This window comes from Acomys russatus, chromosome 29 (assembly GCF_903995435.1).
Source record: "Acomys russatus chromosome 29, mAcoRus1.1, whole genome shotgun sequence".
Classification (NCBI taxonomy): domain Eukaryota; kingdom Metazoa; phylum Chordata; class Mammalia; order Rodentia; family Muridae; genus Acomys; species Acomys russatus.
Window position 1 is genome coordinate 3,310,862 of NC_067165.1, and position 25,000 is coordinate 3,335,861.

A 25,000-nucleotide genomic window follows, 5' to 3' on the forward strand; every position below is an offset into this window, starting at 1 on the left:
ACAAAACAATACTGCAACACACCCTGCTGACATGTTTTCCTTTCAGGAACAAACATATCCCCCAGCAGTAAAAATCAAACGCCGAAGTCATTCCAACATGCAGTGTACCAGAGACCCTAGGTCTTTAAAGGAAAAAGCTTGCAACCTGGCAAAATGTTCCTCAGTGGGTGAACTCCAAAGGTATTTTGAGACAAAGCAAAAAGCACTGTCAGATTTAGCAGGAGAAAATCCAGAGTAGCCAGCATTGAATTTCAGATGAGGAAGAGATAATGCTCAGGGTATAAAGCATCTCCTGTGTATTGCATGAAACGTACTGATTGTTTAATTGTTCCTTATCTGACGTTTGGGTGTAGCTGAGTGTCCTGTATTTAACTGGCAATCCTAACCATTGGCCTGTCATCTGCATATGTTCCTGCATGCATTGGAATAGCTGGGTGGTAAAGGCTTGGACTAAAGCTGATGAAGATGACATTGCATTGCCGAGGGTAGAAGGAGAAAATAGGAATGATGCTCACGCAGAGGTCAGAATATCTTAGGCTATACTGTGGAGAAACAGCCAAACCTCAGTATCTTAGTTCCATATGAGTCAATTTCCCAATTGTACATGTCCAAGAAGTGCTGGGAAGAGAGCTCTGCCCAATATGGTCATTCAAGACATTCAGATAACAGCTGCTAATGGCTCTGAAGCTTGCCAGAAGTCTTAAGTGACTTCACTCGATGCTCCTGCTCACCTGTCAGTGGTCACAACAAGTCACACTGAAAGTCTCTGCTGAGGACCTGCAGCCCTACCATGCACAAACCTACCTCTGAATACTGTAGCCCTACCATATGAAAAAGAGGCATGCTGATGCCTCCATGTGCACCAACGTGAACACACGTATACACACACACTAGAAAAACAAATGTTAGTCAGTAGATAGATGTCATCATAGCAGACAGGCAGATGGTTTACTGATGATGATGATGATGATGATGATGATGCTGATTTGCCACAAGTAAGACTCTTATTATGTGAAGAATTACACAATTCATAAGAAAGATAGAATGGCTAAGGAAATGGACACCCATAAGTTGGCTAATAAGTATCTAAACTTTTAACCTTTTAACAGTAGTATTTTCACCCATTAAATTGACTGTGATTTAAAATAGGTAATATATAAAGCATTGTGAGTGCTGAGAAGGGCCTTTTGTAAGGAACAATGACAATATAATTTGGCTTTAGTATAGGAAGGTATTTTAAACCCAGTATCTCCATACTATTAAAAATGTTGATAGCTGCCAGGCAGAGTGGTACACACCTGTAATCCCAGCACTCTGGGAAGCAGAGGCAGGTAGATCGCCGTTAGTTCGAGGCCAGCCTGGTCTTCAGAGTGAGTTCCAGGACAGCCAAGGCTATACAGAGAAACCCTGTCTTGAAAAATAAAAATAAAAAATGTTGGCAGCTATTAATTTTTAAAAATAAATGTGTATAAAGACAAACTGGCTTGGATAATTGTAGTAAAAGCTAAAGGGGGAAAGGTATCAGTTGGAGGCTTTAAAAAAAAAAAAACATGGCAGCTAACTAAATAACTAGTCTATCCATATATCCTGAAACTGTGGAAGGTCATTTTATCAACACAGGCTGAGTCACACAGGGAGAGCCTCACATTATAAGTGAAAAGATGAGATATAAAATTAAATTTATGTACCAATTTAGTATGATTATCCAACTGTCCGTAGGTCTAAAAATATAAACTGCCTAACAGGCAGCAAACCACAACATTAACAGTGAAAGCCCACCCTTAAGTTGAGGTGACAACTTTGTCAGTCTACTTAACTTTTCTTTGCCCCAGCGATTTCAACTGTACCAGGAGGAGACACAGGACTAACAAATTCTCAGACTGCTGTTCATAGTTAGAGGCTGTGTATGGAGAATGTATTTCATCTCCCTGTGGGGCTAGCTGTGGTGACCATTCAGAACACTGGGGGACATCACAGAGACTTGCATGAAGCTTAATAGACAGTCTCCAGCATCACCTCAAAATGACATGATAAATAACATTTTCCCAAGGCCAAGTATGCTAAAGAGCCCAGTGACCATTGTATTGAAAATTGAGTATCTAAGAGAGAGGTAGAGAAAAAGAGGAAGAGAGGAAGGAGAAGGGAGACAGAAAACAGACAGCAAGCAATAGTGGGCACAGCCATATTAACCTAACTGTGAAGGGCAGCTCTGAAGCCCCATAGGGTTTCTGTTTCACTGAAGCACACCTCCATAGCCCACAAACTTTGAAGAAGACATGGGTGAAGCTAGTGATGGGAACTCCTGAGCCACTCGAATCAGTAACCATCGAAACCTAGTACGGAAAACAGGCCTTGGACCCCAAGCGTTGGCAGTACCAGGACTGTCATCTTGGCATTCTTATTGGCTTGTTTGTTGTTTGTTTCTAAATGAGCCATGTGACAGCTTGCAGCTTCCCCTCACCTGACAACTACACTAAGCATCACCGTTTTGTGAGGATGGGCCCCTTCTCTGAAGCTCCCGAGGTGCAGTGTATGTGGGGAGATTATTCAGGTTTGGCTTCCGGTTAGTGTTGTGTCTTGGTAGGAAAACACCATGGTGGTTAAAGTAGGTCTTTCAAGGAGCTCAGAGCAAAAGCCAAAAGCTGACTGTTGAGAACCTTGTCAGTGGTGTAAAGCAAACCCCTCCCCCCCTTTAGCCTCCCCCCCCCCCCCATGTGGGACCAACAGGCTGGTCTCTCTGAAAACAGCCTCTGGATCAATTCATTGACCACAGACCGGTGAGACAATGGGACCTCCAAGGGGCCTTGCTTTGCCCACTGGAGCGAAGGTCAGCATCAGATGCATTAAGAAATGGAAGCAATTTTCTTCCCACTGGAGGCTTCTATTAGGCATGATTGCCTGCATTTAGACAGACCCTAAACTCTCCAGGGCTGAATTGGGACAGGATCACAACCAAAATCTGGACAGGAACCAGGCCCTGGAGCTGCGTTCCTAACCAAGAGGAACAGAACACAGCAAAACAGCTCATGGGCCCCGGTTCCTCTCACCCATGGTGTCATATCCATGGATGTGCATATGCAGAGCGGCCGGCACTTGAGGTTTCTGTTTGTACCTTTCTAACCTGTGCACCCCTCTCCCATGCCCACTGCCACTGCCTCACCATGATCCTCTTTGGCCAGCCATCCTCTTTACCCAAAGACAAATAAGCTCCAAGCCTCTCTCTCCACCAGCCCACTTACTATCAAGTCAGAGAACAGAACAGAGACCTTGTAGAAAAGTTTAAGGATTATAAAGGAACATTTGGAAAGCCGAGTATTAGCAAGTGAGTAGTGCGGAGGCTCCTGAGGGAAGGGTCTGTGAGCCATGGAGTGAGGTTTCCTGGGTGAGCTTTTGGATAATGTGAGTGGTACCCATAATATTGAAAGGGAACGATGCAGAAGCAACAATCCTAAAGTATGCCAAAAAGCTGTCAAAGGCTCACCTCCCAGGCCCACCAAAACAGATGTTCCCCTCCCCTCCCATCCTTTCCTCTCCCCTCCCTTACCCTCTTCTACCCTACCCTCCCCTTCCCTCCCCTCCCCTCTCTTCTTCCTCTCTGCTGGTTTGTCTGTTACCTTGTGAAACCACAAGGTGCAGAACCCATTCTCCTTGACTCACTATGAGGTTGTGTCTGCATAAACCCATCATGAATTAAAAATATCAAGGCATAAATGCATTCGATACACTCGAACTGCAGAACACAGCTTGGCAGCACTGTAGCCTGGGAGCTTTAGGCTTCTCATGACCCAGGAGCTAACTAGGCCAGATCCCCTGACACTGGCTGCTGTGCAGTACTCTGGCAGAGACTGTCACTAGCCTGGAACATTCACAGTACTCTTCAACTAGTGGGGAATTACTTATTTGCCTTCCTAAGGTTGAGATGGGTTCTCAAGTTGAACCCATTTAAGTGAGAGACTCTATGCCTCTAGTGCTCATTAGTGTTTTCTGTCTTCTGAAGCTCCTGGGAATAGATTCTCATGCTTATGATTCTTCCAGATTCATGACAAGCACTTAGTAGGTACTTCTTGTTAATTGATTTGAACTTGAACAAATGAACTTGTGTCTCCCAGGCTGGGGAGGCAAAGAGGATGGGCATTTATCTGCAATGCTGTAGCATTTGTCCTGTTCTGTGGGGACCCTCCTGCTTTCTCCGTGCCCTGCTCTCCCTGTCTGTTTCCCATAGCTCTGCTTTGACCTCTACCTGTTGTGTGCATTTGCCTCTTCCATTGCAGGCTGAGCCTCTGTATGAGCTTGTGACAGCCACAGACTTTGCCTACTCCAGCACCGTGAAACAGAACATAAAGAAGGCACTAGAAGAATTCCAGATGGAGGTCAGCTCCTGCCACTGTGCTCCTTGCCGAGGCAATGGAGTGCCAGTCCTGAAAGGTACCACTTTTCACAGCACTTGGGGTCCTTTGTAGAAGCTAGCATCTGCAGGAACGCTGACTCTGGGGCAAATGTTAGCCCATTTTTGCTTCCCAAGAAATTATAACAGTTGCAGCAGGGGGATTCTGCTTTGGCTGTCAGGGCAGTAATGCTCCAGCCCCAGGGGCCGTCATGGGTTACAGGAGCATTTAGTTGAAGCTTGGAGCTGTATGTATGTAGTCTCTACTACTAGGTCAAGGATGGATTTGGCCAAACTCTGGACAAAGATGAGGGCGTGGACTGAACCAAAGAAATCCTTAGTGGCTCTCCTTGCCAACATGAGGTGAGAAGACATGAGGAAGGCATCATGGACAGGCTAATAGAATTTGATGGCTAACTGTCAAGACCATGCCTAGGATCCCTACAGTGAGTGGGGCAAACCAAGAGGGGTGAGATTGCAGTCTCTAGCTTGTTATGATGGGTGGTCAAGATTGGCACCCTAAGCAGGACAGCAGGAGCCACCAATTACCCCTCAACTCAAGGAGCCAGCCAGAGTCAGGCAGGGTCCACGTGGATAGAGCAAGTCCAGACGAAGGCTCACAAGGGAAAACATGTTTGAAGGGGAGGAAGGTTCCAGGCACTGAGAGATATGTGTCTAGTTTCTCAGACAGGACAGCTAGGAGCAAACTGGCAGAGATGATCCCAGCAGCTCAGAGTTTGGGTCACTCTTGCTTTGCAAGAAACTTAGAACTAGCAGCTGATGGCCTCCAGCTTGTAGAATAGAGGCATGGGGTGATACGGAATCAGGCGAGGACATTCACAGAGTTTGTCTTGGAGAGACGTTATTCATGATGAGACAAAAGACACTCCAAGGAGGTAGATCTCAGATCAACATGGAGAAACACTTCCAAAGATTTAGAACTTGCCAAGGCAAAGGAAGGTAGGGCGACACTCAAAGGGTGGGGACCTCCCTACAGGTATTTAAGTGGAGACTAGACTATTACTGGTCATGAGTGATGAGTGGCCTCAGCAGCCACTAATGTCGCATCTGATTCTGGATGTGTATACATGTGAGTCAGAAGTCAGCCAAGGAGGAGTTTTCTCCATAGTGCCCCACAATCCTCCTGATGGCAGTGAACACTCCTTCGTGAGGACCCCTCCTCCCCAGGAGAGGAGCAGGTCTTGGCATTGCACCTGTGCGTGACCCTACATCCCACTCACTGTTTGGTTCCCATGTCCACCTGAGGGAAATGTATTTGCTTGGGATTGAGCTCTAGGGTCCTGGTTTTACAGGGTGTGATCACACTCTCTGCCTGTTTTCCTCAGGATCACGCTGTGAGTGCATCTGCCCTGCTGGCTTCCAAGGCATAGCCTGTGAGGTCACCAATAGGAAAGGTAATGAATCCTTCAGAGTTGGGAAAATATTTGAAAATAACAAGAGCAAGGTGAGGTGGGACTAGACGGCTGCTGGTGTGGTTCTCAGGATCCTGCCTGGCTCCTTTGGGACTTTATCATTTACACCATTGAGAATGATCTGTGGTATAGGACTGCTGCTTGTGTGACATTTCCAAGCCCTTCTTGAATTGTAGTGGGACACGTGTGTGTGTGTGTGTGTGTGTGTGTGTGTGTGTGTGTGTGTGTGTGTGTGTGTGTGTGTATCTCCTGTGTAGAAATTCCTATAACATGTCCCACCCTTCAGTGTAAATTAGTCAGTCCCTGCTGTAGAAGCCCACAGGATTTTGAAGATGAGTACACACAGCACTTTTCACACTGTATATCCTCCCCCTCCTTCTGTAAATAATGCCGTATACCATTGACTTCTACACCTCCATGACTCAGGAACAGCTGTCCCTCAGCAACATATAGATGATATGATAATAGATAGATAGATAGATAGATAAATAGATAAACAGATAGAACGTGATAGATATCTCACAAAATGAAATACTAATAAACTTCTTTTCCTATTCTCAAATTCTTTGCCCATTCTGTTATTTAAGAATTATCCCTCTCTCGTTTTCGTTCCTTCCCATAACTTTTTGATGACGCCATTAAAAATGGACCTAACACATCTAATAATCACTGGCCCTTCTCTTTAGGCTTTACTATGTCCTGGGCCCCTTGGCTGGGCTCTTGAATCAGCTTGAGTTCAGATTCCATCACCATCATTCAATAACTCTGACTTGAACAAGACACTTGACCTCTCTGCATCTGTGAAGTGGGCATGATCCTATTTACCACCTCACAGAGGAGTTTATAACGAGGCATATAAATCATTTAGAACGATGGCTGATGCACTGGAAAAGCAAAATAAGCACTAATTGCTTTGTTTGGGACTTATAATTTGTATTTTTGGAGACAGAAAAAAAATTTATTCTTTGCAACAATCCCATGAAGCTAATACTGTGACATCCCCATTCGCAGTGAGAGTGGGAACCCAGGTCCAGGTTAGCATGTGTGACTGACTGCACAGCCAATGAGCATGTCCTTCTACCTCACAGTTGGCTTTGTTTTCTCCTCTTGCACCTCACCCAGGTCTTAAGGAGTGACCTGCTCAGAGCATAGAATCACAGGACCATAGTGCTTATTTTTGGAGGAGACCTTCAAAACCACCCACTATAGCATTTTCATTTTGCAGATGTTTATCACGGGGAGACAATTAGTTACTCACCCACCTCATCTGTGACCAAAGCCAATCTTTAAGTAGACCTCACGCATCAAGGAGCAGAGCATCAGTGATATTCACCTCATTTAAAACATACCACCCTCACAGTAGATAACACAACTCTCATGCATGGGAAATCCTATATCTTAAAGTATCTAATGGGGAATCCATTCGTCCACCCATCCCCCTCCTACCCACTCATGTACCCATCCATCAATCTGTCCATGCCTCTGTCCACCCACCCACCCATTCACCATCTACCAATCTATTTATCCACCAACATATTTGTCCATCCATCCATCAACCCACCCACCCACTCACCTGTCTACTCACATATTCATGCATTCATTCACCCACTCACCCACCTCTTCTCCCACCACTCATATATGCATCTGTGCACACAGCCACACACCTATTCATCTTCCTACTATCTGTTGTTACTTATTTGCAGAAGGCCTTCTGTATGCCAGCCTAGGTGGTGTAATTCATTGTGACCAAGTCCCTGTCATCACAAAGATTGTGGCGGAACAAGAAAGACTAATGCTATTTGAATTCTTCTTCAAACACAAATAGAAATTTTCCATACAACAACTGCTACAAATGCTCTGAGAGCTTAAAATACAGGGAAAGGATGAAGAGTAGAGGATCCTGGGCTTCTATGAAAAAATACATGTTTGCCAAGATCTGAAGGGCTAATAGGTTGATAATGTTAACAGGAAAGGGAAGAGTACCCTGGGCAAGAAATAATTGGCGAATGTGCACACAACTTGTGGTAGGAGCGAGCCAAGAAACTGATGGCCAGGGAAAAAGACTCTTGCTTAAAAGGGAGATATCAGAGATTCGTATTCTAAAAGCTTACTCACCCAATCCTACCCCACCTCCTAGGACAAGAGAGCATCATAAGGACCAATATGCATTCATTGTCTTTCCTTCTTATAGACACCCCCATTGATGGGAAGTGGAGTTGCTGGTCCAACTGGTCTTCGTGCTCTGGAGGACAGAAAAGAAGACAAAGGCAGTGTAACAATCCACCCCCTCAGAGAGGGGGGAGCCACTGCTCAGGCCCCGCTTCAGAAACACTCAACTGTTAGAGGAGAGAACACCCTCAGCAGGTGACCCAGGATGAGGTCTGGACTGCACAAACTCAACCAGGTTTCTTGTATACCAGCTCCTGCCAGGGCCGCCACAACAAAAGGCCATGCCACTTTGCTCCTTAAAGATTTTAGTTTGTTCAATGCCTGCTCATTTGAATAAATAGTGGGTTGAACAAAACCCTAAGTCTTTGTATGGTAAACCTCCCTTTTGCCCACTTTGCCCTCTTGTTATCCTCAAATAGTCTAGAAGCCAGAAACTGGCTTGGTCATCATCTTGTGACAAAGGCACATAGTAGGTGTCTAGTAATGCAACAGTTAATTGCTAAGAAGTTGTTCATTTCTTGGAAAGCACACAGTCTTGTTCAGTAATAACGATAGCCAGTCTCTGTGAAATGTTTTCTGTGTGCCACCAATCCATTCCCATGACAACCTTGCAAGACAAATATATGGAAAACGGGCTTGGGGAGAATATAGTGACTTGTTCCAAGTCATACAATTAGAAGATGGTAGAACTGCGCTGCAGACAAGGCTCCAACATTTTAAATTCTTAACTATGAGGCTCTTCTCTTTTTCTGAATGAGCATGTGGTTCACAAAGAACTGCTTGTGGAATAAAATGCAGCAGGAAGCATGCATGTTTGTGTGGGCAGGTGGCTGTGCACATGTATGTGCATGTGTGTGCATGTGTGCATATGCGTGCATTGTTGTGCATTTTTGTGTTCGCGGCCAGCCTCTGCCTGTTGCCTTATCAGGAGAGCGCCTTCGGCTTTAGCTTCTTTGATGCTGAGTAGAGGCAGCAAAGCGTGTGGCAACAGAAACCATGGAACAGACCTGGATATTCATCAATAACTGAAAATGGCTAGGAGCCGAGGAGAACTGATCACTCCAGGAAAAAAGGTTTACAATGGAAAGAAAAGGTCACCGTGGCTGGAAAATAGGTCAAGGGGCTATCTGCACACTCCACTTTGCTCACTGGGCTTTCGTGCAGATACTGTTTGGGGGATGAGAGCTTGAAGAGATCAGCAGGATGGCCACTGATGGCCAGGCTATCAATATCTTTTTTTTTTTTTTTTTTTTTTTTTTTTTTTTAATGCTAAGTGGTTAAGGTCCATATTTTTTTTTACATTCCCTCTTTTCATTGCTTTGTTTGCCTATGGGCACGTCTCCCTGATTGAGGAATTTCAAGTGAGTTTGTTCTTGAAACCAAATAGATGCTAAAGGCAGAATTTGGCTTATCAGATTCCTTTGCAATCAATCGTTCTTAGCCAAGTCACCTGCTTTGCATCTGCAGCAGCTGGATTTGGTACTGGAGAGCTGAACTCACCCGTGGTACCCAAGCTTTTCTCCAGTCTGGCCTGGCCAGCTGTCTCCAGTGGAGTCAGTGGGAAGTAGCTGAAGATTCACTGCCTGGGGCAGGGGCAGGCATCAGAGCAGTTTTGTCTGCCTTCCTGTATACCCCATCCCCTGCAATCGAACTGACGGGTCTGGGCCCTTGTTTAGCTTAATATTATTGCTTTGCTGTCTGCTGTTATTTCAACAGGATAATGCAATAATGTTTTATCTCTTTCATTATATGGAGGTCGTATAATTTTCTTGAGTTATAATCTATCTTCTTTTAAGATTCCCCCGAGACAGAGGAGAGCCACTCTGTCTTTGGTTGACGGGAGGCTCCCAGGAAGCTGACAGTAGCACATCGAAGCAAGCACTGCCAAATTAAATTCTGAATCTCAATCACAGCCACCACTTCTAATGGGAAATTTGAGTTGATTATGGAGATGACAGCCCAGGTTCACATTTATTGCATTTAGCAGAAATTGTTTATCCTATTAAATGTGGTCTTGAAGGAGAGACAATTGAATTGGGAAGCACCACTGAGTACTCAGGTGACGCCCAGGCACTGCTAAACTGTGTAATAATTATATTCTTATTTGTGGGCTGAACTTCCCCCACATGGCTCTTTCTGCAAACAAATGCACTTAGGAGGAGGTTGGAACATAATGTAAGAATTAAACAAAATAAATGTGAACTGTGCTCTTGGAGTCTTGGCAACTGTGGTTCACCCTGTGTACCTCTGGTGAGCCAACGTATTCTGGAGGCAGATCCTAAGCAGTGTGGGTTAGCAGCAACCCTGAACTGTGAGTACTAATACAGCCCAAGGTACCTGTGTGTGAAGGATGCTTGCTTCCTAGAGGAGGATCTTTATAACGCCATGAGTCCTCTGCACACTAAATGCCAGGGTAGGAGGCTTCCCTGAGTGACCTCAGGCTAATGGCATAACTTCTGTGGGGATAATAACTCTTATAATTACTTTAACAATAGTAATACTAATAATAGCTGCCAATTATAGAGTGTTTTCCAGTTTATGAAGTCTTTAACCTGAACCATCCTTTTAAATTTTTATTTAAGTCTGATGGGGTGGAATTTATGGAAGCAGAGGTTGGCAGAGGAAGTTTCAGATGGGATCCAGATCCTTACCAAGAACGGGCCAACTGCAGCAAGCAAGAGGAGATGTGGGACCAAGAGGGAGCTGCTGCTGGCCAGGCTACAGGCAGAGAAGGGCCATCTGTGTCTTAAAAAAAAAAAAAAAAAAAAAAAAAAAAAAAAAAAAGACACTGAAGCTGGGCAGTGGTGATGCATACCTTTATTCCCAGCACTCAGAAGGCATAGTCAAGCATATTGCCAAGTCTGAGCCAACCTAGTCTACAGAGGGAGTTCCAGGACAGCTATAACTACAACAGAGAAACCCTGTCTTGAAAAATCTAGAAAGAGAAGAAGAAGAAGACGAAGAAGAGGAGGAGGAGAAGGAGAAGAAGAAGAGGAGGAGGAGGAGGAAGAGGAGGAGAAGAAGAAGAAGAGGAGAAGGAGGGAGAGGAGGAGGAGGGGGAGGAGGAGGAGGAGGGAGGAGGAGGAGAAGAAGAAGAGGAGGAGGAGGAGAAGGAGGGGGAGGAGGGGGAGGAGGAGAAGAAGAAGGGAGGAGAAAGTGGAGAAAGAAGAGGAGGAAGAAGGGAAGGAGGTGGTGGAAGAAGAAGAAAAAGAACAACAAAACACAATGATGACAATGACAACACTGCAGCTCTCAAGCATCTATAGAAAATCCTTTGGGAGACAATGCGCCTGGTGCAGAAAGCCTTTAGCAGCAACCTAGGGGACCCATGTGCTTTCACTGATGGAGAAATGTCACGTCCCTGCCTGTAGGACCTTACAGGATAAGCCACATGAGCTTATCCTACTTGACTCATCCTCCAAGTGTCCTTCAGACAGTCAGTTTTTGTTCCTGTGAAGTCAACATAAGCTACAGCATAGAGCTAGAATGATTACAAAGGCCTGTAACAAAGCTACGGCCCTCCACTTAGAAATACCGGAAGATATTTGAAACCTTCACATGGTGGAACATGATGGGAGTTTTTAGGGCTCTGTGGACAAGCCCTCAAATGGGGTGTGGAGTTCTGCTCTAACCAACCATGACAAGGATCTAAGATAATGGTTTCTTTTCGTAAGTTTACAATCTCAGCTGTTTGGTTACAGTCATGGAAAGCTGACCAATGGAGAAGAGATGTTTTTCTCTATTTCCATATCACCCTATACTTACTTACTTCACAGTAGCATTCAGCACAGTGCTTTCTTTTGTAGATTAAAGACATAGATTATTATAGTGTCTGTCACCAGGGGCTTTGTTGGAGGATGGTCTGATGCTAATTAGTGTTTGCTGTCTCTGTGGCCCACCTTTTGATCAATAAAAGGCCATACCTGGGCAGGGCAAATGAGATAGGTGTGGCTAATGTTTCCAGGCTTGGGGAGACAGAGAGAACCTTGGGAAGAAGAAGAAAGACCGGTGGAGAAGAGAGAAGGAGGTCGCGCCATCCTGGGTTAGGTGTAAGAGTAGGCACATGGCTGGCATGGATGGGAATTTGGCCCAGATGAATAACATTAACAAGCATATGGGATTGTATATGGGAGGTAGCTTGATAGAAATTACTAGAGCCAGATGGCATGGGATTGGGGCAGGGATCCCATACCTGCCCCACTATGGGAAGTAATCTAGAGGTTTCATGTCTGCCTTGCCCCAGGTTAACTAAGGCTATTTTGGAATATAGCAGGTGTCTGTGTCTCGATTGATTGCTGTGGGTAATACTGAAGTAATAATAATTGTAGGCCTGACAAACATTAATAGACCCTGGTAACTTAAGAACAACAGGGCTTGTCAACAAATATCACGTGAATTAATGGACTAGTGAAAAGGGATGAGTAAAGCCAAGGGAAAGACTTCCCCATGCTGGTGAGTAGTCTTAGTGACTTGGTTCAAGACAAGACTTCAGGCCCAGAAAGCCCAAAAATTAAGCATCCACGGAGGGACTGCGCTGTTAAGTGGCTTCATGGCATCCTGAAAGAAATATGGAACATGAGAGAAGGTATGGTGATGTCAGGAGGGTTGATACAGGGAATTTACCCCAGTGATGGGTAAGTCTGAAAGGCTAATAGGACACCGAGGGTCATAGGTAGTAAACTTCCATCTCCCTATTGGTGGGGGAAGCAGAAGACTAGCCAAAGACAGTCTGGAAGGACAGTTGTCCTCCTACCATCTGACAAATGCCTGCCGGGCCCTGCTTCTTCCACAGTCTTTAGCAAAGTCCCTTTCTTTTTTCTTTTTTAGAGAGACAGGGTATCATGTAACCCAGGCTGCCTTTAAACTTACTGTGCAACTGAAGATAAGATGACCTTGAATTCCTCCTTTTGCCTCTACCTGGAATTACAGGTGTGTTCCATCAGACTCCACTCCAGATTACTCTTTTGTGGGTTTTTTTATTTTTATTTTTTTAATTTGTGGTTCTGGTGGTGGTGTGAATGTGTGTCTGCCTGGAACCATACATGGTATGTGGTTGTCAGGCGTTTTCAAATCTCTATCACTTTTATTTTTACTTTTTATTTTTTATAATGCCTCTGCCATTTGACCCGGAACTCAAGTTTTGGCTAGACTGGCTGACCATGAAGTTCCCAGAATCCTCTTGTCTCTGTCTCCTCCTGACCCCAACTGGTGCCAGAGTTACAGCTGTATCCTGCCATGCCAAGCTTTATGTGGGTGCTTGTAGTCCAAATTCACATTACCTACCGATCCATATCTGTAGCCCATAGTGTTTTTCTTCAAGGCTGGACTACCCACATAAAACCTAACAGCGGCGTGTTGGAGTAGTCCTGCTCAGGCCTTGGAGACACCCTGTGCAGTGAATGTGGTCCTTTCCTCTTTGAATGAGCTGCCCTCAGCACTGGGCAGATCCTTACCTTGAGGCATTCAAATGCTTGAGTGTCTGTTGATAGAGACAGAGGCATGATGTCATACCCCTCAGGCAGAACTGGAGTCCCAGAGGAGAGAGTGCATTGCAGAGCACCCCACAAATATGTTCTGAAGCCAGTGCTGATACCCGAGGCTGGGCTCAGTGACTGAGTGCTCGATGGCCTTGAGAAAGCTCTGTGTAGTAGCTGCCTCCATCCCCTCACTCATAAGAAGGCAAGACAATGTCTCCTTCTGGGCCATTTTAGGCATCCTATGGGTCCCTGGGCCCAGTAAGCACTCTTTACTTAGATATATCATTGTCATGATCATTTTCAGGGATTCTCAAAACATCACTAAGAAACCCAGGTTGTTGGTTTTCATTAAAACTGCTTTAAAGACATCCCACTGTAAGACCCACTACAACATATGAGAATAAAATGACATAAAATTGCTTCGCTCCTAGGGATATCTTAATAAAGGACATGGAGGGCTTTTCTCTCCCAAGCTCTGGGTTATTAAGGGAAATGTAACAGCATAGTAACTAACATTTGCAGAGACCATTACCGGTGACAAAGACCTTCACATACCTAATCCAAGCCTAATCCTCTCAGTGCCTGCATGAGGCAGATTTATTGTCTGCCAGTGACAGGTAACAAGACAGCCTCGGAGAGACTGAGTGACTTCTCTGAGACCACACAGCTCCAAAGCAGCCAGTGGCTGCTGTGGCTATCCTGTATAGCCTCCCACTATAGGCAAAGCCGACCCAGATTAGTCTCAGAGAAGTTGTTGATGCCCACTCACACAGGAAGAGGACCCTGGCCTGCCATCCCTACAGTGCACAGATCAAATGGGTTAGGCGGTCTCTGTGTCATACAGAGCAGGGAGACCGAAGACCTTCATTTTGTTTACCCAAGTTACATATCCATTCTTCCCTAGTGCCCTCCATGCATGAGACACAAATGTGATACATTTATGACATGGCATATACAAAGGGAAGGCATCACCCACGAGTGCTTAGCAAAAGGCAAATGCTAAACAGACTTCCTATGCTTGGGTACTATACAAAAGCACCCTGCCCATTTTCTGCCTCTCTTCACTTTCCTGCCAACCGCTTCCTTAAGCATGGAGATACGTCTTATAGAGAGAAAAGATAGAGGAAGCCATGGTCACGTGTGCAAAGGGGAATTCTTGGAGGATTTTCAGCAGGAGTCAAGTGTCTGGCCTGACATTGGCCTCAAAGCAGGAGTAGGCACAGAGCCCGGACGTTCCCATTATCACCCCAGCAGCGGCCACCAGTTATCTCAAGTCCACACCTTGCAGCCCCAGGTGTCCCTCCATCCATCACTGGCCATTGTCTGGGGTCCACTCAGCGTCCCCCACCCCCACCTCCTGCCCAGTGACTCCTTGTTAATAATCCAGTTTGTTCGCAGCCTGAAAACGATCTGATTCTGGCCCCTTTCATCCCAAACATCATCCATCCATCAGCTGCTGCCTCCACATGCTTGGTTAGGAAAATGAGAGTGGGGGAGGGGGGACAAATAACAGATAAAACTTCTCAGTGTTATCTCTAACGAAATAGAATGGATAAATAGATCTGTCAGGCATGGATCATGCCACCTGACAGCCAAGTCTATTTGTTAAAAACGGGTGAGGACTGGAGGATTTATCTCACGTTTTAAGCTGTTAATACAGGAAGGAGACATATTTTTCTTTATCTCTGCAGGAGAAGGGGGCGCATCTCACGGCCATGAGTAAGGGACTTTTAATTTGATTTGATAGACTTTCTTTCACTGAGGTGGAAAGGGGTGAGCTTGCCCTGTAATCTGTGACTCCGGGATGCTATGGACTTGGCTGTCCTCTAATGCTTTGTGAAGGTCATGGGATCCAGGAGTTCTGCTCCAGTGTCTTGCACTGAGGATCTTTCTTACAAGTCTCAACAGCCAAACATGAAGACCATGTTAAGTTTGACCTTTGGTACCAAAGGACAAGAGGAAAATGGGAGGGTATAACTTAGTTGTTGGGGTTCTAAAGCCTAAGAGGACATTAAGAAGTCCCTGTCTGTTGTGGAAGCCAGTGGATGGGACAGACAGGCAGGCCACAGTGACAGGACGTGGAACCAGTAGGAAGACAGCCACGTGATGAGCTGTGGAGGCAAAGGAGTAGCTGGTTTGGCTTTCTGGGAAAGGAACCTACGGCATGCCCAAAGAATGCTGGGAAGAGCTGGGAGGAGAGAGGAGCTGAGGTCAGAGGCAAGCCTGAGGAGTAGTCACAGGGCTTTGTCCGTCATTTCAGGGACACTAGGCTTCTGGAACAATGGTTTTTAACAGTATCTGAAAAACACAATGGAGGTACAGTGGTATCCGGGCCTTAGATCCGAGAGCAAGCTATGAAAGCAGCTTTATAATTATAGAGCACAGAAACCCCAGAAAAGTAGCCACAAATGTCTACGAAACGCAGCACCTGCTACTCCCAGAAAGACCCATGACCACAACTGAGGTTCACACTCAGTATCTCCAGCTTGAGATGGTCACGCACCACCCAGAGCTGGTAGAACACCCACAGGCTGTTCATTCTGTGACTTTGCACAGTCATGCCTGTTTGGCACCCTGTGATGTGTGTTGCTTTTCTAACTTGCACTCTTTTCCAGGGCTTGGATGGGTGTCCAACTTCCAGCTGTCTTCCATGATTCCTAGCCTACACTATGGCCCCCGGGGGCTTCTTCCTTGGCAGGAACCCATTGCCATTGTCCATGAGTCACCTCTGTCAGACTCCAAGTGCTTGTACTCACAGGTCCATGGCACCTCCAGCACCTCCAGCACCTCCAGCACCTCCAGCACCCCAGCAGTGACCTGTGCACCAGATATCAGGGGAATTTAGCCTGACATTTTCTTTTCATTTCTTTTCTTCTATTTCTTTTTTCTTTTAGTTTATTTTTATTATTACTATTGTGGTGTTGTTGTTGCTGTTATTGTTGTTGTTACTGTTGTTGTTGTTGTATTTTTCTGGAGGAAAGGACCACTAGCCAAGGAGTATAGTTACCTCCAGAAGCTTGAGAATGCCCAAGACAGATTGTTCCCTGAGTCTCACAGGAGAAACAACCCTGTGGCTTTATTTTTATGTTTATATATGGTTGCATTGGTTAATCTTTTTTTTCTTCTAACATTTGCTGTACGTGGCACTGTGTATAGAACATTTCCATACATGTATAGTATATTCAGCATATTCCCCCTGTCCTTTCTCACCCTCTTCTCTCTCGTTAGAACCCTTTGTTTTTGTTTTTTTTTTTTTTAGAGAAATTTACTTCTACATTTAAGAAAAATGTGTGTGTGTGTGTGTGTGTGTGTGTGTGTGTGTGTGTTCACCACATGCATGCAGTGCCCACAGAAGCCTAAACAGAGTGTCAGATCCCCTGTACCTGGAGTTACAGGCAGTTCTGAGCCACCTGTAGTGGATGCTGGGAGCCAAATCTCTTCTGGAAGAGCTTAAAGCATTCCCAACCACTCCAGTCCCTCATTTTTCCTTTCACAGTACATATACAAACATGACTTTATTTATCTATGTAAAATTCAGGAACTCCCAAAGAAATAAAACTTTTTTTTGGAGACTGACTGAATGTTCTTATTATGAGTATCTGCTGCTCTACCCATTTTTTCAAGCAATATAATTTCACTCATTAGGGCTGAGGAAATCGTTTTCTTTATTCATACCTCTGTTTTTAGATGCCTAGGTGGGTTTTGTAACCTAGCTATTGTAATCACAGCTATAATAACCACTCAACCTTATTTATATCAGTGAGACTTCTTACAACCTTCAGACACTCACAATGACCCAGACAATAAATTTGTATTACTATAAGAAAATAGAAGTTCTATGAGATAATAATTGCTCCTAGCCTAGGCTGGTCTTCAACTTGCTATATAGTTGAGCTTCTGTTTCTTGTACCCCTACCTTTTTGTGAGCCTTCATGCCTAGCTTATAGTGTGCTGGTGTGAATAAAAATGGCCCCCATAGGCTCACATATTTGAATGCTTAGGGAGTGGCACTATTTGAAAGGACTAGAAGGGTTCAGAGATGGTTCAGAGGTTAAGACCACTGACCACTCTTCCAGAGGTCCTGAGTTCAATTCCCAACACCTACATGTTGGCTCACAACCAACTATAATGTGATTTGATGCCCTCTTCTGGCCTGAAGGTGTATATGCAGGCAGAGCACTGTATACATAATAAATAAATAAATAAATAAATAAATAGCTAGATAAATAAATAAATCTTGAAAGGAAGGAAGGACGGACAGACCGGGGGGGGGGGTGTATCCTTGTTGGAGTGGGCGTGTCCTTGTTGGAGGAAGTATGTCTCTGTGGGTGGGCTTTAGGGTTTCATAAGCCCAAGCCAGAGCCAGTGACTCTCTCTTCCTTCTCGCTCCCTGCAGATCTAGATGTAGAATTCTCAGCAACCATGCTAGCACGCTACCACGCTCCCGGCCATGACAACAGTGAACTAAACTTCTGAAACTGTAAGCAAGCTCCAATTACATGCTTTCTTTTTGTAAGAGTTGCGGTGGTCATGGTGTGCCTTCACAGCAATGGAAACACTGAGTAAGACATGCAGTATTAAAGATTGAACTTAGTACTTCGTATGTGCTAGGCAAGCATTCTATTAGCTGATCCCCATCGCCAGCCCTAGCCTGGCCCCCTCTGAAGTAGAGGGGTGGCAGTGGAGCCTGCCTTCCTGGCAGTGAAATGCCGTTCTGTTAGTTGGTATCATTTTCCCTTCTCTGTAAAGCACAGAGGCTTCACGGGAGCATCCCTCATTTCTGCAGTGTGGCTCTTGAAGCCTGCCCCTTCTCTGTGTCCATTTTCTCCCCCTTAAAGGCGTACTTCTCAAGAGAGATTCATTGCATGCCAAACTCTTTAGATCTTTCTCCAACAGAAGGAAAAGAAGAAAGAGAAAGCCTCTCTCTTCACTGCTTTTCTCTCTGTCATTAATCTACTTTTCAAAAGACACATTGTCAAGCTGAAAAGTGTATCTTTAAACCATGTGTTTACACCCGACTCCCTATAAAACCTGAGGTTATAGCTCTCCTTAAAGGACCTGGGGGGAAGTGTGTGGGAGAGGTGTGTTTTGTGGGAGTGAATCACAGCTGAAGAAGGACACTGATGGAGTAAAGAGTGCTACAGCTGCTTTATTTTCATTTCTAATACCGCTGGCGGGAATGTTAGTTCTGTGTTTTGCTGGCGGTCCGGGCTCGTGTGTGGTCCTTTAGTCCTGCGGTTCTCAATCTTCCTAATGCTGTGACCCCTTAATATAGTTCCTCCCGTTGTGGTAAGCCCAACCATAAAATTATTTCACTGCTAATTCATAACTGTAATTTTGCTACTGTTATGAATCACAATGTAAGTATCTGATATGCTGGATATCCGACATGTGACCCCTAATGGGGTCATGACCCACGGGTTAAGAATCGCTGCTTTAGTCTCTTCCTCCAAATTTCCCCTCTTGCTCCCAGGTTTACTACACTGACCCCTGACAACGCTCCCTGTATCATCTCCTCCCCTGCTTTGAGCACCACAAATGACCATGTGGCAGATAGCACAGAGCTTGGGGAGGGTGGTAGGGTGGGGGAGGGGGAAAGCAAGAGCTTGAAGGAGTTCTTGAAATATCTGGTCCACCAGGACATTCTCCACAGTTGAGTGAAGAGTGGGGTCTGACGTTCACACAAACTCTGGTGCCCCATATTTGACCACGTCCCCTGAATGGGGAGGCCTGGTGGCACTCAGAGGAAGGATAGCAGGCTACCAAGAAGAGACTTGATACCCTATGAGCATATACAGGGGGAGGAAGTCCCCCTCAGTCACAGTCATAGGGGAGAGGAGTAAGGGGAAAATGGGAGGGAGGGAAGAATGGGAGGATACAAGGGATGGGATAATAATTGAGATATAATATGAATAAATTAATAAAATATATTAAAAAGAAAAAGAAAAGAAATATCTGGTCCACAGCTCTGCCCCATGAGACTGATTTTCTTTAACTATGGAGTAGACCTCACAAAACAAACATTGAGAGGTCCTTCATAAGCCTACATAAAATAGCAGAGATCAAGCTTTCTGCCCCTAGCCCTTTGTATGCCGTACACCCCCATTCCTCGTGGGCATATAATGACTCCTCCGCTTTTAGTGGTGTTCAACCTGGCCTGTGCTTGGAGTTGCCAAGGGAGCGCTGAAGACTGCCACCGGCTGACTCCAGCCCCTAGTGATTCCGACTTAATTGGTCTGGGTTGTAGCTTGTGGACATCAGGATTTGTGAAATCCCCCAGGTGATGCTTATGTGCAGCTGAGACGAGGAGCCACAGAATTACGGTTTTGAGCAAGGTTGTAAGTCTGCGGTCAACTGCCCTCCTGGCCTCTTCCTCCTGGCCACTGGCCACTTGCTAGCAAGTAGCTGTCAACAGTTACCCAGTCGTGAATGAAGGCTTATTATTGATGTAAACTAATTTTAAAGGGTGAAAGGCCATGAACAACATCACGGAAAGCAAGAAGAGAATCTTTTTTTCATTCTTTCAACTAGAAATGGCAAGTTTATTTAGATAAACCTCTGAAGCACATGTTTTATCAGTGGGAATAACAATGGTGGAGCCAATAATTTGTCATGTGACAGATGACACTGTGATGGGTCTTCTGAACCTGATTTTCTTTGTTTTGCTGTCTTTCCCTGTCCTCATCTTCAACATATACACACCTGCAAGTCCCTCTTCCCTGTGTTCTTTCTCACATTCAAGCCTTGTACGAGGCTGGATCTTTCCAAAACAAACAAACAACAACAACAAAAGTCTCCTCCCTGTTGATCTATCACAAAGTCCATCTAATCCCAGCACTGGGGAGGCAGAGGGAGGCGGATCACTGTGAGTTTGAGGCCAGCCAGGTCTACGAAGCGAGTCCCAGATGGCCAAAGCTACACTAGTTTAGCTAGTTTTGTGTCCCCTTGACACATTTTGGGAGAGGGAACTTGAGTTGAGGAAATGCCCAAACTAGACCACCCTGTGCGCAGGTGTGTACTGTTTTTCTTAATTAGTGACTGATGTGGGAGGGCCTGGCTCACTTGTAGGTATTTCCATGCCTGGGCAGGTGGTTGTGGATGGTGAAAGAAAGCAGACTGAGCAAGCCGTGAGGAGAAAGTCCGTTAGCAGCAGCCCTCCATGGTCTCTACTTCGGTTCCTGCCTTCGGGTTCCTGCCTTGAGTTCCTGCTCTGACTTCCCTTCACGATGGACTGTGAGTGGGACATGTAAGCTGAAGTAATTCCTTTCTTCCCAAGTTGATTTTGCTCATGGTGTTTTACCACAGCAATAGAAACCCTAATTAAGGCAGTTGGCAACTGTGCTGAACGTGTGCTGGGTTTAGGGTGTGTGGGAACACAAGGCTGGCTCGGAGTGGAAGGTCAGGGAATGGGTGTAGATCTTCACTGACTGACCCTCCCAAGTCCACCAGGAGCACTGTGAGGCTGACCACAGCTGATCTCACTTGTGAACTGTCCACTTGTCTAGTGTGTCAAGGTCCCTGTGTCTGCAAGGCCCAGCCTTGGCATCTGAAGATAGTGTGCTAAATAAAACCCGCCCAGCTTCTGCCTTCAAATACAATTGCTTGCTTTTTTGGAGAAGACGGATTAGGGAGTCACTGGAATATGTTGGGGATCTTTACAAGTTCACACTTGGAAGCCCTACACCCAGTGTAGAATGAGGGACTAGGCTTTGAGCGGTGACTATGTCGTGAAGGCAAAGTTCTCGTGAACAGGACTAGTGTCCATTTTAGAGGGGACCCCCAGAGACTCGCTAGCCCTCACTCTGTGAGGACACAATAAAAGGGCATACATAAAACTGACGCAGCCTTTCCCACCCCTAGACCTGCTGGAACCTTGATCTTGCAGTTTATACTTGCAGAACTGTGAGGAATAATATTTGATGTATCTACACCACAGCCAGACTATTGTTAAGCATCCTGAATGGAATATGCTAGAAAGGTGGTTCTGAGAAGTGAGGGGTAACAAGCCCCTGAAACAGGGAGGCAGCTCTGAAGCCAGGTAATTGGTAGAGGCTAAGAATTATGAAGTTTGTACTAGAAAAAGAATTAATGAGTTTATGAAGAGAACGGAGAATGGCCTTTGTTGGTCTGCATTCACTTGGAGCAGCAGTGGTCCCACACAGCAGCCAGGACAGGCAGCAGCATCTCCAGCTTCCTTCCCAGTCTGCATCTAGAGGCACTCAGCAGGCCTGGGTCTGTGTGCTCCTCCCTGGGCATGGGGCTCCACCATTCTGGGGTGCGGGGTTGTTGCACTGTCTCCTCCTCTCCTGCGAACCCGCTCTGCACTCTGACCAGGAACTCCAGCAGCTCCAGCGGCCATCTGCCTTGGCTCCTGCAGGGTAAGATGTCAGAAGAGGAGGAGGAGGAGGTTAGTGTAGGAGAAGCAGCTGGCTGGGGATTTAGGGCAGAAAGCCACCTTGTTGTTCCAGAATGCTCTGTAGTCCTTCCTTGGGGAAAATGCCCTGGGCAGCCAACAAAGACCTCTGTGCTTGCAGCCTCATAGTTAATTTGAAAGTCTGGACAAGAGTGCGAATAAGCCACTTGGGAGCTCATCTCATGAAATTGGAATCCATGGTTGCATGGAAGATAAATAGCAGAACAAGGCAGGAAGCATACTCCTCTGGGAGAAGGATGCTAAGTCATTGGAGGGTGTGAAGAGTAGGACTGTGGCCACCCTGTGTATCCAAGCAGAGGTATAGCTGGAGATCTATTCTGCCTGTGAGTTTCTAAGCCAGACTCATCAGAGTTTGTCCTGGGATAGGACAGATTGTCAATACAAACTTCCAAATGCTTGCATTGAGTGTGGAGTCCAGAAACCTAGTGCACCGGACCCCCCACCCAGGGCAGCTGGATCCCCTGGCTATGTCTCTGCAAATTCCTCTCCCCCCCGGGAAGGTTAAGGTTTTGACTATATGAGAATTTATAAACTAATCCAAAGGAGGCTGTTCATCGTTTTCTATCACAATTTCCTTTTCCTAAATTAAATCTTCCATGAGCCCCGCATGTAATTTGGATGAAAGCGGAACAAGTCTATTGAAACTAAGGTGACTGTTGGGCTCAGCCCCCTCCCCTGGGCCAAGTCCTAGCACCCTAGGGCTTCTCAGATCTTACTGAGAGCGTCATTGGATTAGATTATCTCTGACTCCCTTGCAGCACTGTAATTACACTCCCTGATGGGTCAGCCACAGCAGGAAACTCAGTCTCCATTTCTCCCACCTCTGGGACTCCGTCCCTGTTGGCAAAGGTTTGCTGGGAGAACTCCCGGGGACCCTAATGTGTTTCTGTGGAAGCTGACAGATTTCTCTGCCTTAGATTTCCTTGCCAGTTTAATCTCTGTCAAGCTAAAAGTTCAGTGAGGTGGCTGTGAGGCCACCTGATGTCCACACACTGCTTGGAGCATTACTGGAGCTCCTTGAAATGCTGCTAGTTAGTTCAATGTAAGCAGAATAAATGCAGAAAGATTAAGCCTTTGAGTACAGCTTCTCGTCCCCTACACTGACCCAGATCACTGGCATCCTGCCCCTCCTCCACAGCCCATAGTATCTGCATATGGCTCAGCATGACTGTCACAGTGTCTTGCCTCTACCCTGTGAGAAGTCTGTCTTCTCTATGTTGTCACAAACTGTTTTTGTTTGTCACTTGCCTATCTTTGCCCCCCCCCCCCCGACACTTTGAGAACTCTTGTTCCCAAGATTTATACATGACTGAGATGGTCCGTGACGCTACATCTCTATGCTGTGTGGGCCAAGCCCTAGAAAGAAAATAATTAGAACAGCCAAGCCAATGATCATACCTGTGCCTTGAAGTCAGGCCCGACTGAAATCCATGAACTGGTTAGCCCATGCCCACTCCCCACGCCTGTAAGCCATTGCTGCTGAGATTGCTTCAGGGTCTCTACTCTTATTCAGAACTCTGAGGACAGCATAGCATGGGACAGACTCAGAAGTGGCCATTAAGTCAAGATCGTGGGTCCTGGCATCAGACTTCCTGGGTCCAGCTCCTTGCCCCTCCATTCTCCTGCCACATGACCTTCAGCAAGCTATGAAACATTCGTTCCTCCTGCCCCAGGCTCCTCATCTGTGGAGCGATGGTACCAAGAGACTTTACTTCATAAGGCTCTTGTGGCAATAGTTCAGTTCATACACAGGGGTGTGCTGTTGTGATGCTGGCTCAGAATGAAGAAGCCACTAGTTCTGTTAAGTGGCCTTTGGTCCCTTTGGGAAAGTTGCCTGGATGTGGGGGCTGCAACCTAGTACATACTCCACTGGCGCAATCAGGAAGATTCCTGAGCTCTGGAGCTGGGCTCGAGCAGCTCAGAGGATCTTTCCCTCTCCCACCCCACGCCCCAATTCACCAATTCCCAAACAGCTAAGTAATGGCTTCTCTAGCTCCAAGGAGACAGCACAGAAGCTGGTTGTGTGGCCTTTATTCTCTGGGCCTGCATTTCTCACATTTGGGCTTTCCCTCGCCTTCCTGTATCTTTCCTCTCAGAATATCTCCTCTGGATCGCAGGTGGCAGGTTTGAACTTAAACTGTTTGTTCTCAAACAAAGGAAAAATTCAGAGAAGTGGCCATCCAAGGTATACTCTGCACCTGGCATGCAACAGCTTCTCCCTTCTGCTTAGTGGCATAGAACTCGCCGTGTGTCTTAGCTGGTTTGGTCCTCAACCCAGCCCATGAGGAGTATGCTGCTATAGTTTCATTTTATAGCACGAGCTTACACGAGGATCAGAGATGCTCAGATTCAAAGGCATGTTTGACCTTAAAGCTGTGCTGCCCTGCCTCCCACTTGGAGATACTCTCTCAACAAGGGTGTGATAACCCACTATTATCTCATCTTAAAGCCAGATCAGCTAGACGATCACCCTTGAGCACTAAGGAAATTGCTGTCTGGGGTTCTTCCCAGCCAAGAGGAGTTGGATTATTTTCAGCTTCAGCCTAGCAACTCTTCATTATGTTGTCTTTCTTAGTCTAAATCAGAGGCACAGAGATCCTTAGATTCTTAGCTCTTGGCTTCCACTAACCTAGTCCTTTACTACGGAGACAGCTGGGTCAGGCTTTAGACTCCTAGTGAGTCAGAGGGCGACATGCTTTGTCTATGCTCTACATATGGCTGTTCAGTCAATGGATCCTACTCACCCACTCTATGTGCCCACGGGTTGTTATGGACACAGTACCTTTGATTCGTCCATCCAGACTTCCCTTGCTCTATGTACGTGTCCTTCTATACAATAGCCAAATGTAACTGCTTTATACATTGATTTTTGCAACCCATATATGCTGCCTTTGTTCCGTGTATCATATAAAAGTAGTTTTGTATGTCTCGTAAGCTGAGAGCTTAGGAATTAGGATATGCATTGATTCTATTGGAGCTCACCAAGCCTGGCAGCATAGGCCTGGAATTCTAGCTTTTTGGGAAGCTGTGGTTGGAGGACCCAGGTTCAAGGCCTGCCTGGGCAACTTAGTGAACTTTAGCTTGTCTCAAGATAAAAAGCAAA

General features: G+C 45.9%; 2 protein-coding genes across 2 annotated transcripts in view; one reads left to right on the plus strand and one right to left on the minus strand.

Moving 5' to 3' along the window:
* The window catches only part of C8b (complement C8 beta chain), a 36,566-nt gene extending 28,380 nt beyond the window's left edge, over positions 1 to 8,186 (plus strand). Inside the window, exons 10-12 of the mRNA XM_051171722.1 lie at positions 4,272 to 4,425; positions 5,731 to 5,799; positions 8,009 to 8,186. Coding sequence (XP_051027679.1) covers positions 4,272 to 4,425; positions 5,731 to 5,799; positions 8,009 to 8,160 — 375 coding nt within the window. The 3' untranslated portion in view covers positions 8,161 to 8,186. The remainder of the gene's footprint in view (positions 1 to 4,271; positions 4,426 to 5,730; positions 5,800 to 8,008) is intronic.
* A 13,114-nt stretch (positions 8,187 to 21,300) lies between these two features.
* The window catches only part of C8a (complement C8 alpha chain), a 52,316-nt gene continuing 48,616 nt past the window's right edge, over positions 21,301 to 25,000 (minus strand). The window contains exon 11 of the mRNA XM_051171439.1: positions 21,301 to 21,834. Coding sequence (XP_051027396.1) covers positions 21,683 to 21,834 — 152 coding nt within the window. The 3' untranslated portion in view covers positions 21,301 to 21,682. The remainder of the gene's footprint in view (positions 21,835 to 25,000) is intronic.